The following is a 16,014-nucleotide window of genomic DNA, read 5'->3' as shown; positions in this document are numbered from 1 at the left end:
TCTCCAAGGTTTGATTCCTCTTCTCAAACTCTTTCATTTTTTCTTCAATAATCTTTGTGTATTTTAGTCTACAGTTCACATCTGAGAGCTTCTCAACTTTTATTCGCTTTAAAACTTTCTTACATGTTTTTCTTTTCAATATGAAATTCAATTTTATCTTGCTCAAGACTAAATAGTGATCACTTCCAATTTCAAATCCTCTGTACACTCTGGTGTCCTGCACCAGGGAGAAAACATCACTATCAACAATAACATAGTCAATGAGACTTTTCTTATTCCTAGCCTCTTCTCTCCATGTGAATTTGTGCACATTTTTATGTTGGAACATGGTGTTAGTAATAACAAGTCCATGTCCTGAGCAGAAATCCAACAGATATTTGCCATTATTATTAGCTTTGCTCTTTTCTCCAAATTTTCCCAAAATATTTTTGTATGTCTCACAATCATTTCCTACTCTGCTATTTAGATCCCCAACAAGGACCAACTTTTCCTTTTTCATTGTGTCAGTTGCTTTTTCTAAAGCCTCAAAAAATTCCTCCACTTCTACCTTAGTAGAACCTTCTGTGGGACCATAGGCACAAATAAGTCTCATTGTCCAGTTCCCCATTCTCATATTTACCCACATTACTCTACTTGAGACTGACTGCCATTCAAGAAGATTAGCCTCATATTTTGTGTTGAATACTATGGCTACTCCTTCTTTTCCTTGATTGTCATTGGCTGAATATAACATTTTGTATTTATTGCTCAGAAAGATCTCACCAGTTTTGGTCTTTTTTGTTTCAGTCACCCCTATTATGTCGGTCTGGTACTTATCTAATTCCTCAGCCAGCTCCATTTCTTTGCCATTCAGGCTTCTTACATTGATAGTACCGATCTTTAACTCTGGTGATGTTGAGTTGGGGTTTGTTTTCAGATTTGTTCCAGTAGCTGACTTTTCGCTGTTCACCCTGGTTCCCTGGCGGAAACAACGGGGGATTTGTTTAACCGGGCGACGCCCCCGCCCGCATGAAATTTTGTCATGTTGTACCATCATTTTCTATTTTGGTTTAACCAATAAGAATACAATTTGGTCGGCTAAATCCCAAATTGCCAGCCCATCCTCGTTCGTTCAGTATCAAAGTAGATACCCAACAGGGTGCACCACGAGAAGGTGAGGATTTGACATTAGGTCAGAAGCCCTGGTCGGTTCTCCGCATTCCTTTAAAGGCTATGTGGAGGTCTCCTCTCAGTTATACAGCTTTGACCCTTAAGCACCCCTAAATGTACACTAGTGGCCAAAATTGTGGAAACCTTTTGGAAAAAGTGTATTTTTGAGGTTTGATGGCTCATAACACCACTTTTTTTTGGTGTAATACCAAATTCTATATCATAAAATTATAAAATCATAAAATTATATATCAATGGAAAGATAATTTAATCAAGAATATAATGCATTTTGCTCAATTATCTGTATTCTATGAAAAGTTATAGCCAAATAACCAGAAAAAAGAAGCACAACTTGCTTAGGTTGATATGAAGTAGCTTTCCTTCATTTGAATGTAGCCAATGACAGTGAGTTTTTAGAGAGCTAATCAGGTGTCATCTTGTTTTGGTAATGAGCCAATAAGGTCACAGTAGGATTCAGCTATTGATGTCATGTATTGGAGCTGAGAGGAGGACATTTGTCAGTGTGTTATGTGATTGCTATCAAATTGGTTGGTTTTTTTTTTTTGTGTTATTTCATTTAGTGAGCTTGTAAAACGTAATAAAATTAAAGCGATGGTGCAAAGAGTTGACTGGTCACCCAGAAAGTGATGTAAAATAGTACTATTAAGTGAACAAGGCTACAGTTATGAAGAAATTAGAAGAAAAATTGGTGGAAACTTAACCAAAGGTGGCATTTCTAAATTTTTGAAGAGGTATAAGGAGACTCAGTCACTACAAAACCAGACTGGTAAAGACAGGAAAAGGTGCACAACAGCAAGTGATGATAGAAGAATTGAGAGACTGTACCTATGTGACAGAAGAAAATCATCTGGGTGTATACAAGAAGAAATGGCACAATACAATGTGAAGTTGAGTACAAGGACTGTTCGGCACAGACTACAGGAATTTGGTTTAAATGCTAGAATTCCACAAAAAAAGCCATTTTTATGTTAGTGAATAGAGATGTAACATCTAGGCTGGCGAGTCGATCCATATTGAAGATTGAAATGTTGTTATATATGAAATTTGCAACATTTCATAGAGAAACTGAGCAACATCTCAATCTCCAATACGGATCTACTTGCCAGCCTAGATGTTACATCTCTATTCACTAACATCCCTGCGAAGGAAGTCATCAACATTTTAGGAAGTTTGCTCCCACAAGATATTACTTCTCTGTTCCGTCATTGTTTAACATCAAACTTTTTCATATGGAATAAAACCATATATCAGCAGTTGACTGATCTTGCAAGGGGTATCCCCCCCCCCTCTCTCTCTCTCTCCATCTTGTGCTGATCTCTTTATGGAGGATTTTGAAAGTAAAATCTTATCTCAAGTAGACCCTAAACCCACAGTATGGTGGAGATACGTGGACGATATCTTTATTGTTTGGAACCACAAAAACGGACCTGTTAGACTTTCTAAACAAGATCAACTCTTTACACCACACAATCAAATGCACTCTAGAACTTGAAAAAGATAACCAATTACCATTTCTGGAAACTTTAATTAAGAAGCTAACGAATGGTGGTATCAACCTCCCAGTTTACCGCAAACCTCCAATACAGGACGTTATTTACATTTCACTTCCTCCCACCACATTTCTCAGAAACTTAGCATTGTACACATACTGAAGAACCATGCCTCTCCTTACAACAGATCAACAAGACCTCCAGGAAGAACTATCCCTGATATCTAACAACCTTACCATGAATGGATTTCCTCGAAGACTCGTCCACAAGATACTTTTCTCTGACCCCCTACAAAGACAACGAGATGACATACATTATATTTCTACCATCGTCATTCCATACTTAGAGACAGTTTCAAATAAGACTGCAAGACTCCTTAGACCACATAAAATAAGAGTGGCCTTTAAACCTACAGAAACAATTAGGCAATTCTTAAGATAGCCATTTTTTCTTCAAATATGCTGGAGTTTACAACATACCCTGCTCGTGCAGAGTATGTTGTAAACTCCAGGGACAAGGTATGGCTTGATTACATTGGCCAGACTTCAAGGAGCCTTGAAATTAGGCAAAAAGAACACATTGGTAATGTCAATAATAACAGAGAAAAAAAATCGGGGTTAGCTTTTCATTTCTCAAGAACGAACCATATCATAGAGTGGGATAGAAGCACAATTCCTTACATAGAGGAGGACCTGCTCCCGAATTTTTAATGAAGCCACAGCAGTTGCCCGCTGTATACAAAACCTTAACAGGAACCAAGGACTAATCTTGCTCGCGATCTGCAAGACCCTTATTAGATCTCTTAACTCATCAGAACTGAATTACAGTGCCAGCTATAGAACGTTCCTAAATAAAAACAAGTGAGATCATGCACACTCTATGCGTGTATTGTATGCATTCTGTTCTTTGTCTAATATAATTGGAATTGGTTGATTATAGTTTATAACAGTTTTTTTACTTTTTAGTGCTTTACATCTGTTATGTACCCCTTGAAGATGCCAATAGCCTTAGTTGGTGAAACTAGTTGGTATAACATAGTTGTTTATTATATGCACTTGATCAATATAGTCCCATTAGAAGTCATTCCAGAGCTTTTATGGTCAAGAAAAAAATTTTTTTTTTTTAACACGGTTGTAAAATTTGTTATTCTTAATGGATGGAGTCGATGGTGTCAGTTTTATGACTAAATATAAGTTAATTACCTGGCATGACATTATGTCTCTCAGGTCATAATTGACACATATGAAAACCACAAATGTGGTTTCAAGAACACCCAGTTTTGCCCACCATTGAGAGGCTAGTGGTCTTAACACACATTGCCATTCAGCAACTTCAAAGGACGAAACCAGTGTGAAAAGATCTGATCTGAAGACCTGTATTCTAACATTCTAAATTATTTTAAATTGCATGTCATCATAAATCTAAACATTTGTTTTGTTTATTATGGAGAAAAACAATTTAAATGCAGAAACTAAAGATTTATTCTCTGAAATAATTTTTAACTAGGATTTTGAATAAACAAAACTCATTTCAGAACAAAGAGAACAATTCAATTTTTCTTCAACTTAATTGACTATTTTGGTCTAATGCTACCATCACTAAGGTTTTCCGCTTGTCTCTATCATAACTTCTGGTGTAAACTGTTTTCAGCTGCCTTAGGTTTTGAATTACCACATCTGTCCATCATACTTGGGATATTTCTGTAGTTCTTTTCTTGTCAATTTTATTTATGAGCACTGGTTTGATTAACTGCCCTTCTGATCTATGAACTAGGCCAAACCACTCAAATTTCTTACTTCTTATAAATTACAGAGTGTTGGATCTTTGAAACAGTTTTCATTATGTCCCATTAGGGCTTTTTTCATGCAGTCTAGTATTTTCTCATATTAATGTTTAGTAAAATAAACACACATCTACAAATAATAGAAATACTAACTAAATTTACTTTCTTTCCCTATGTCACTCCTGCAAATTTAATGATATCATCAGTCCACTATGATTTGGATTGGCATTGTGGGCATTTTTCCTCTTGTGGAATCCAGTTCTGTATGAAATGTGATGTCTTTGAATTTTTTTTTTTTTTTAATTCAGTTTGAAGGAAAAAATATTTGATGTCATTGCAATTCAAAAATAAATTACAGTCTAATAAATGACACTGCAGAATACTTAAATTTGTCTTAGGTAAAAGCAGGTAATTTTAACATAATTTTATACCCAGAACACCAATTGACATCGATATTGTTCTATCATCCACAGTATGCTTATGAAAAAAAACAAAACAAAACTAGTGAATGTAAGATTTTTACACATTTAAATATGAAACTCTGCATCATTAATCAAGCTGAAAGAGAACATTTAGTTGAGAGTTCACACCAGTTTAATATGTCATGGTCAACTGTTGAAAGACATTACTGTTTGTTGCATACAACAAACAGTAATGATGTCTTTCAACAGTTGTGAGGAGAGCTGGAAAGTTCTTCCAAAAAAAGCTAAGCAACTCTGATTCCAAGGAAACCATGAAAATAACTAAAGAACTTCAAGTAAAATTGACTTTTATCCTTTTAGGAAGGCACCTCACCTATCTCATCAAAACTGTTCATTGAGTTAATGAACTCTGATTTTATAGATTGCTTTGTTTTAGACCAGGTCATCAAAGAAAACATTTTCCATTAAATTTTTGATTATAATTTTTATTTTATTAGTGTGCAGTTTACAGTTTTGCCTTAATTTAGCACACACACTTTCTTGAAAAAGGCAGAGATACAAAAGTATGTTTACATATTCTTTATTAGAACACCATCTGTATATTGCATCATTATGATAGCATCTTAAAGCACCATTTAGATAATTTCGTAGAGTTTAAAAAAAGTCCCCTTTCTCAGCGATCATGAAATTCATTTACCTCAACTTTTATTCATTTCCAATTAATCACACTAAGTGGATAATCACTATGTAACATATATCCTATGATATTATTCATAGTCACCATTGAATCAAAATTTAATCATCATCTTTTTTTTTTATAGGGATTGTGTTAAGTAAGTGTTTGGTTTCAAGGAATCGAATGAATAGAAAATAATATCAGTATATTTAAATACTACATTTGAGATATCCCCTGAGAAGTCTGAAGTTCATAAATTTTTACTGTTTTATTATCTTATAATTTTTTATATTTTATAGAAAACAAGAACAAATAGCAACAGAAAGAGAAGAAATAGAAAGGCAAAGGAAACTTTTAGGAAAAAAGAAACCTAGCACAGGTCAACAAAAAGGTAGAGGGAACAATGGAGCAAATATTGCTATAGCTAATGGAGATTTTGCAAGACCAGAACCGCCAAAAGAGTAAGTCTTGTTGAAAACATATGTACAGCATCGAAATTTATGCAAAATGAATGTGTGTGTGTGTTTTCCAAATATTTTGAAATCATTTTTTCTTATAATTAATTAAAGTGTTGTGTGTGTGTGTGTGTGTGTGTGTGTGTGTGTGTGTGTGTGTGTGTGTGTGTGTGTGTAAATTCTTTGATATACTTCTAAATAATTGTTATAAATCATGAGTGTCTTTTATTTAACTGAATAATTTCAATTCATTACTGAAGCAAATTTGATTTGAAAATTAGCATTTAAAGACAACTTTGAAAATAGGCAGAAACCTTGAAAAGATCAACTGTATCCTGGGAGAACCTTTAAAACAAGTAAAATATTTCAGCTATTTAGAGAATTTTTCAGTAAAGATGACAAATTAAATATGGGAAAAATAGTAACATAAGCAAAGTTAATTGTGTCAAAAGCTAGTTGAATAAATTTATATGGAGTAACAGGGAAATTGGCCAGAACATATGAATCCGAATACTGGGTTTGAAGTCAAACGTTTAATCAAAAAATGGGAGTTTTAAAGTAAAAAAATGAATGGTTCAACTGATGGAATCAATGAGGACTATATTAAAAACCAAGAATGTGAGTAGAAGTAAAATATACTGCCATCATGGCACAGTCACATTCCATCGTGCAGGTTCTCCTTGTGCAGATTAGTTAACCCCCCCCCCCCCCCCCATCTACTAGTAATCCTTTCAAACACACTAAGCAAAGTACTGTGATTTTGTACTTGTCTATATAGATATTTCAAAATCAGCATCTCTAGTAGAGTCTGCTACAGCATATCTCATTAAATTCTTTCAGAATATATCAACCATATTGCTGAGCTGCATGCAGCTTGTATTAAGTTACCAAAATTGAAATACTACCAAAAGTGCATTATTTATACCAATTCAAGAATGTCTCCTCAAGTACTTAAAATTTTTGGTAAACCAACTACATCCAATACTTCCCCAGATCTAACAGTTCTATCATATGAGGCCCAATCTGAACTTTCAACTTGGTTGAATTCAAGCCATGTGAGGATCAAGGAAAATGAGGCTGCAGATGCTACAGATGGGTCAGCTCTCTCTGTAAGATATGGTCACCTGCTTGTCCCTTACATGAATTATGGGAAGAGAATAAGACAGAATTTAATATCCTACTGGCAAACTTCATAGCAGAGAGAGATAACAACAGTATATATCATATTTCTTAATTTGAAATTAACTTTGGCAGTCCAGTCTGTGCAGCATTTATAGAGAGAAAGTTGTTTTTCTTTGGTTCCACATGAGTCTTACTTATTTCATGCACTTGTTCCTATTGAAGGATAAAGTTGTGTGTGTATGAGAGAGAGAGAGAGAGAATTGTTCATCTGCTTTAACCATTCATTAAAATATCAGTTTTAATCAACTGCCCTCATCATAGTAATGAGTGAAGTCATTATTTTACCCAGTTTTTACATTTTTGCAAGAAATTAATCTTTATACCCATAAACATTTTAGAATGATATAATCTAATATACTAACTTAATTTTATTTTGGAATGTCAGATATACCAGTTTTAGCTTATTTACTTGTGTAGATTTTATTAGTTTTCTGTTACTTTTGACATGACAAAAGGTAACAATATAAAGGTGCTCCACCATCAAAAAAAAAAAAAAAAAAAGCACTCATTACATGGACAGCATCTTTGTACTGTGGAATTCTTCCTTGCTAGACTTTCTCTTTCCATCCATGAATCAGATTCACACGAAAAGCAGAAACCATCAGAAATCTGTTATCAAGATGTTGGGTGCGCGCGCGCACACACACACACACACACACACACACACACACACAAAGTTCCACAGGATCTCTTCAGGAACAAGAACTGATTTTGATTAAATTTAGCTTGGTTGGCTAAGTGTTTATTGTACTCTCCAACTAATAAGCCAGGGTTTGAATCCTTCTCTATGCATGGGCATGTGAGATCATCATCATCCTGCTTATTAATGGTCAGAAGTGGTGTGAAAAAGTTCCATGTTTGTTCTCTATAACATGATTTCTAGATTATTTTAAAAAAAAATCAAAAATCGCAGAAAAAAAATTAATAACAATTCTTAAACCTCCTGCTCAATTGATGTTGCTGTAGGTTTACAATTTTTCATATTCTTATCTCATCTCTAGAATAATAAACAGCCATGGTGGCCTTTATGCTCATTTTAATCAGGAATTTACTTCATCACTATCTGTCTCTTATGTAAAAGGTTTGGTAGAAAAGCTGTCTAGTTTTGCCTTAAGTTAATCATCTCCTTCCCCTTTAGCCTGATTATTCTTCTCTCCACAGAAAGGAAAGAACATAGGGATTGTGATGGGGTAAAAGATTGTTTTGTAGAAATTTTTTTTACCTAGGGTATACCATATGTTAAAGATACCAAGTAATTTTATAAACTTTGTTTTAATCCTGTATATTATTTCTGGGAAAACTCCCATGTTACTCCTCTTAATAAACTATTATAATTACGGCTATTTTGCCTGCTTCAGTTTAGGAGTGCCCCTGTTTAAATGTCATTGGCTATTTACTCATGGATTCTTAGGGCATTGTAGATGTAAATTTACCAAAGAGTATATGTAGCATAAGGAAGAGAAATTTACACATACCTTTTTCTGGGTGTTGCGGCTTTTCTTCTTTCTGTGATGTCCAAAAATTACTGAGTGTGTGGAGGGGGGGGGGGGTAGGCAATTTGGCAGAATTAAATTAGAAAAACCCGTTTTTTTTTTTTTTTTTTTTCCCAGTAATATATATATATAAACATATATATTATATTACTATATTATATAGGGTGGGGGAAAAGGTGAAAGGGTTGATTTTTTTATATAGTGAAGGGGAAAAGGGGGGGTTGATGGGATGCGGTCCGTTTCGACTAATTCTTGGTCGTCATCTGATGACTACCAAGAATTTAAACATTTCAAACAGAAAAACAAAGATGTTTTTTTCTCTTCTTTTTATGTACTTTTGGAAGATATTTGTATGAATATTCATTTATAAGTTCACTAAAGGAAAATAAGATGGAAGAAGTTGATACAAGCAGTTTTCTTAATGGAAAAGTTGAAAGAATGATAATTTTTTTTTTTTTCATTTAATCTATGTAAAATCAATCTTTCATATTTTTCAAGCTTAGACTATACGGAAGTTGATTATTCTGGCTATTGAAGAGGAAAGTAAGATTGGATAACTGTTTTCTGTTGTTTTAAGGTACAGAAATAAGAAAGTTTCTTCTTTTTCTGGAATGAGAGAGAAAAAGTGATTCATCTTTTACTGTTAAAGAATGAAGTGTCAGAGGAACTTGAATGATCATTGAACAGTTGCTGGTCTGAAGTTTCCAATCACCAAAAAGAAATGTGATTTTTTTCTTTTTCCTGACATTTGGTTTTCTTGACTGGAATGGTTGATGAACTTGTATGTTTAGAAAAAATAAATAAAAGTTCTTTAATTCATTAATCTGAATTCTTTTAAAGTGGGAAGTATGAAGTCAGAAGACTCATCATGGAAGAACCACATTATCCATTAGAACAATACCTATCATACATCTCTTTAAACTTATTCACTGTTGGGGGCGCTCATAACACTTCTGGCAATTGGTTCCACTCATTCACCACTCTCCAGGTGAAGAACCTAGTCTGCATGCTAACCAGACTCTTAGACAACTTCCAAGTGTGATCCCTTGTTTTCCCTCTACTTCCCATGTATTGAAAAATTTCTTTTCTCGAGTTTATAAAATCCCTTTAGTAATAACTTGTAACTTTCTATCATATCCCCCTCTTCTCTTCCTCCTATTTGCTAAGCTCTGCAACTCACACACACCTTTGATTTATTCTCATAGGGAGCATTCCATAAACCTGTCACAAGCTTAGTCACTTGTATCCAAATACCCCAGTCCCCTGGAAATGCAGGTGACCAAATCTGTGCCCCATAGTAAACATGTGGCTGAATCATAGCCTTATAGAGTAATAATAACCTCCCTATCTTTACTTGTCAGTGTATTCTTCAATATACAAGTAATCCTCTGAACTATATTGGCAACTCTTCAATATGTCATCTGAATTTCAAATCTCTCTCTCTCCATCATCACTCCCCAGATCCCTAGCCTTGTCAGTCTCCTTTAATCTAGTACCATCAATGTGATACAGAGTATGTAACCCTTTCATCCCAAAGTGAAAAGCTGACAATCTGTTTCACTCCTTCACCACTCTCCAGTAAAGAACCTAGTAAAGAATCCATAGTAAACATGTGGCTGAATCATAGCCTTATAGAGTAATAATAGCCTCCCTATCTTTATTTGTCAGTGTATTCTTCAGTATACAAGTAATCCTCTGAGCTATATTGGCAACTCTTCAATATGTCTTCTGAATTTCAAATCTCTCTCTCTCTCTCCATCATCACTCCCCAGATCTCTAGCCTTGTCAGTCTCCTTTAATATAGTACCGTCAATGTGATACAGAGTATGTAACCCTTTCATCCCAAAGTGAAAAGCTGACAATCTGTTTCACTCATTCACCACTCTCCAGTAAAGAACCTAGTCTGCACACTAACCACACTCTTAGACAACTTCCAGTTGTGATCCTTTGTTTAACAGCATTAAATTTACAACCATTGTCCTTTGCCCACACTGCAAATGTATTTAAGTCATCCTGCAAGATATCTATTATATAACCTTTGTCAACTGTTGCCCTCCCCAGATTACCAGTACAAATTAAAGGATAGTCTTCCTAGTGCAGAGCCTAGGAAGATTATAGGGCACTCCACTAGTCACCCTCATTTGCCTTGATTCCACCCCACCATACACTGCCTTCTGATGCTGTCAGACCCCCCCCCCCTTCCCCATCAATCCATGCCAATAACCTCATATCCATTCTCATTTGCTCATTCTGTCAAATGCCTTTGCAAGGTCCAGCAGCATCATAGTGTAGCCATTTCCTTTATTTAGTTCTGTTATCAGCTTATTATAAAATGTGAATGAATTACTAAAGCAAGAACTACCTTTTAGAATATCATATTCCTATCCACCCATTTCTGAATTTTATTTTTAACCAACTTTTCCAATACTTTAACCACCATTCCAGAGATACTAATTGGTCTTTTATTATGCTACTTCTGTCTTGGAGCCACCTTTATGTAATGTAGCTATCTTACCCTCTTTCCATACTTGAAACTTTTCCAGAGGCACTGTCAGTTCACTTGTATGTTCTCATAGGACACCAGCTGACATACTATCCAGATCCATTTGCTGTATTCACATTGATATTTTTCACTACATTAAGTACCTCCAGTTTATCTATCTCAATTTTCTTATCAGCAACTACAAAGTTATTGACGTGAGAGGTATATCAACCACCTGGATAAAGTGATCACTTTGTAACTGAATTTCTTCTGCTTTTGTCAGTTCCTCCCATCAGCACTGAGTAAATTCATCTTTCCATAATCATTCTTTCTTTTACTTGCTGCATAGCAAAAAAAAAAAAACTCTTGGATTTATTTTGCCCTGCTTAGCTCATTTTCTGTCAAATTCTGATTTAGCCTTCTTTATCATACTTGTTAAACTCATGAACAATATAAAGTGCAATCTCTTGCTTGCACCTTATATTGTTCATGAGCAAGCTGATCACCTCTTTTTGTTTATATTCCTTCCATGAATGCTTTTTTTTTTTTTTTTTTTTTTTTCTTCAGCTCTCACTTTACATTGTTACTCATCCATTTAATCCCTACTTGGTTTATCCTCCTGACCTTGAGAATGCAGTCTGATACTGTCTCACTAAAACAATCCCTGACCACTTCCCATGTACTAATGACATTCATTCCACGTAGCTTCTTATGCTATGGCACTGCTCCAAGTTGCCTCCTAAGTTTGTTGCATTTTTCAGAATATTTAATACATCCATTCATGAAGACATTTTCTAGGGCCTTCTGAGTAGTATGAAGTAAGCAGATTGCATTGCCATAAAAGTAGAATAAAACATTAAAGAATAAAATTTTTATTTTTATACCTGTAACTTAACTGTTCATGCAATGTGATTTCATATCACTAGGATTTGCAAAGAACAGGTGCACTGCAGTTCACAGGGCTTATAAAATTTTGTTCATTTTAACCAACTTGACTTAGTTAGGTAATAAAACTAACTGGTACTCACCACTTGAATGTAATTTATTTTTACAAAGCATATGATCAAACTGTTAATTTTAATAGTTACCATTGTGAAAACAGCAGACATAATCAGTCGTGTTGAAATAGCCTTCGATGCTCAAGGGGCTGCAACAACTGCAATACTCTCTGAAGCAGAATGGTAGACAGCAGTATTTTTTTCATTGACTGAGACATAGTTGTTTTACTTTTTTGTGTTGTCAGTTTTCTCTACTTTTTCAAATCTTTGTTAAGCAGCTTGCCTTCATGTTAAATATCTACACTGGATACAAAAAAAAGGGGGAAAAACATTATACCAACAGTGTTGCCAGATCAGGAAATCAAACATGGTTTGCACTGACAATATGTGATTTTCAATAGTCCTTATTATATCCCCCCCCCCCCCCCCCCCCACACACACACATCACCACTATCATCATCACATGAGTTCTTGCCATGTGATAGTACTGCAGAGGGGGGAAGGTGAATAATATTTTACTCTCCTGGTTGCTGTTGTTAACACAGTACACCACTCATTCATTTTGATAGATTATGGAGACTACGACCATGTTAAGAATAATTACTTTAATTTCCTGACATTTTGACCTTCATATTAAGGTAATCATCATCTGGATTATACAATCCAGATGATGATTACAAGAAAGATAGGTTTCTTGTGATTATATCAGTTGCTTCAATATCATTTTTTGTTCTAGGCATTTATCAGACCTTTCCAGAACACGCACACACACACACATATATATATGTATAGAGAGAGAGAGAAGCTACATTACCATTCAAACAGTGTGGCAAAGTGACAATGAGCAACTTTTATTCTACTAGCTTGACCTCTAGTGGGGGAGGGAGAGAAAAACTACATGAAAGCTTTATCCTATTTTTTTTTTTTTTTTTTTATAACATGGTCGAATAACAAATTCATATTATCTTTTAATACAACAATAATGGTGGCCTAATTAATTTAACTGGAGTGTTTATTATATTAAATTAAGATTCTGGTTACTACAGTCCTAATTAAGATGACTAGTATCAATAAGCATGAGCTTCAGAAAAACAAAAGGCTGTAGAGAATATATAAGGAGAAAGGTGACCAGCATGGTAGGAAAGTCAAAATCAGATTATGAGAAGAGATTAGCTGAACAAGCAAAAGGAAATCTGAAAGAGTTTTTGTTATGTGGCAAGTAGGAGGAAGAATGACTATGGAAGAATAACTTTAATGAGTGTAGATGGTAGAGAGGTAATGGAGGCAGACGAAATTGTTGACTGTCCTAGGTGCTTCAGCAAAGTTGACGGCTTTAGTAAGTAGCGAGAGATTAACCTTTCAATCTACTGCTCAGGGCATGACATAAAAGATTAATTACTTGACTGTTCATTGTTTTTGGTTGGTCGCTCCTGTTATCACTGGCTTGTGGTTGACTGTTTTCAAATTCATTCGATGATGAGAAATTTAAATTTATCCATTAGCTGTTTAAATCTTACTTCTGTTTCAGCCTAAGAAATATGGCTGTAATTTAGATATATTTACATATTATATATAGAGATATTTAGAATTGATTGGAAAGGCACTTGTTTGTAAAATTTTATTATATTTACTTTTTTATTTATTTTTATTTTTAGGATTTAACGAATTTTTGAATGAATGTCTACTGTGCCATTGTAATATTTTTCTACGTTTAATTTATATCGTAGTTGCTTGAGCTAGTTCAAACTGTCTATAGACTTCAATTTCTGATTCACGCATAAAACTTGCAATTAATGTTGATCCTTTAGACCTTAACTTAGTTTTTCTCCCACCCACCCCCCCCTCTCTCTCTCTCAAGGCTGCAAATATGCTTTTGCACGTGCTTGAAATGTAGACTTAGGAAAAGCCTCTGGCTGGAGCCAAGTCCTTAATCTACTTTGCCATATTTCACTTGTATTGATCCTTAAAAATTTATTTTTTTATCAACTGCACCACATAAAACTCGCAATTAATGTTGATCCTTTAGACCTTAACTTAGTTTTCTCCCCCCCCCCCCTCTCTCTCTCTCTTTCTCAAGGCTGCAAATATGCTTTTGCACGTGCTTGAAATGTAGACTTAGGAAAAGCCTCTGGCTGGAGCCAAGTCCTTAATCTACTTTGCCATATTTCACTTGTATTGATCCTTAAAAATTTATTTTTTTATCAACTGCAGGATTGCATAAAAGAATTGTTGTTCTTTCCCTTAAATACAAGAGAAATATTCAACCAAGCACAATAATAACTCTTAATTTAACTCTATCTCAAGCAGTTCCTATTACTACTCTTAGGTCACACAGGTTCGGTATTTTTATGAGAAGTGCATTGGCTAAACAAGATCAGGCAAGCTATTAACAAAGTAGCTTGCTTGATATTATTCTTACTGAGACAAATTATATACAACATTCAAACAACACATATCACATGTCTGGCTCTAACTAAGACAACAAGAGTATACTGGAGACAATACTTGTCACGTGTCTAATCTCCACAAAATCAATTAATATTATTATTCTGATATTATTCTTACTGAGACAAATTATATACAACATTCAAACAACACATATCATGTGTCTGGTTCTAACTAAGACAACAAGAGTATACTGGAGACAATACTTGTCGCGTTTCTAATTCTCCACAAAATCAATTAAGCATTTCGCATGAGCTTTAAGACAAAGCAATCATAATTACACATAACCTTTCAGACACTTGGATGAAACTAAACACACTTAAACTTCTCTCACATTGTAAACAATAAAAGGCAAAACTTAAACCGCATTCACTCTTAGTATTACATAACATAGGCAAATCTGTAGATTTCTGTATTCTACTATTTACACTCAAACCAAAATGCGACTTTCTGATTCTTTCTAACACCTTCTATGCCACAAGATAACAAAACCAACATTTTTCGTTTGAACCTCACAATCTAGGATATTACATGAAACATGCTACTTACAATCTTTCTTGTCCTCAAGGCTTACAGACACATTCCGCTTCTTCCCAGCTAACTTTCGATCGGGCACTAGGACACGGCTGCGATAATGCAGCACACAAGTAGATCATCGGGGAATCTCACAGTGGGATATCTTGAAAAGGCCATCTCTGCTACTAGCGAACTTCCCATCTTCGTCAGAACTACTGCTCGCAGGAACATGACGCTCCCTGTCCTTGGAAAGGCCTGGCACAGGAACAAACTTCAAAACGAGAGCACCCTAGCACTCAATCTCTGTCTTTTATATCATTCTCCCAACCTTGGTCCTTCTTCTCTAAAGTTCCCCGGATTTACTGGAGGGTTTTCTCCATCACCCACGCTATTGCTTGGTTTTGGCAGGAAAACTCATAATCTGGTGACCTTCGTGACTTTTGCTAGCCTTAGGTCTCCTAGCCTAATCCTGTCTGAGCTTAATTTTAGTTACAAATCTAGTGGTTCTTATTCAAATATTTTAACATTTAGTTACAACATTTATCTCAGTACAGGGAGTTATACATTCTTTTACTTACAAGTACAGGTAACCCTTGTATAACACGATACTTATACAAAGCGATTTCGATATAACACGGTCTACAAATTGTAGTATCCCTTGTTGAACGCGATACTTATACAACACGGTTTCAATATAAGATGCTCCACAAACTGTAGTAACCCTTTATCTTTTCATATATTTTTCAACTCGCGATTAAAAATCAAATTTTATCTTTGTTAAATTTGTGTCTGCCTGTATCGCGCATGTAGTTATAAGTAGCGAATTTATATTAGGGAAAATACCCTTTAGCACATATGTACATCAATTGTTTACCATATAAAGTGTTTATTGTTGAAAATTG

General features: G+C 34.8%; 1 protein-coding gene across 7 annotated transcripts in view; it reads left to right on the top strand.

Moving 5' to 3' along the window:
- Tlk (Tousled-like kinase) overlaps window positions 1-16,014 on the top strand; it is a 641,803-nt gene that overhangs the window by 455,156 nt on the left and 170,633 nt on the right. For all 7 annotated transcript variants that reach the window (XM_090394231.1, XM_090394230.1, XM_090394235.1 and 4 more), the window contains one exon: window positions 5,841-6,002. In XM_090394231.1, coding sequence (XP_090250357.1) covers window positions 5,841-6,002 — 162 coding nt within the window. The remainder of the gene's footprint in view (window positions 1-5,840; window positions 6,003-16,014) is intronic.

The sequence above is a fragment of the Typopeltis vanoorti genome, chromosome 6 (genome assembly GCF_054136105.1).
Source record: "Typopeltis vanoorti isolate ZY-2024b chromosome 6, IOZ_Tvanoo_1.0, whole genome shotgun sequence".
Lineage (NCBI taxonomy): Eukaryota > Metazoa > Arthropoda > Arachnida > Uropygi > Thelyphonidae > Typopeltis > Typopeltis vanoorti.
The sequence above is the reverse complement of the archived record's forward strand: the minus strand, read 5'-3'. Positions and strand labels throughout refer to the sequence as shown.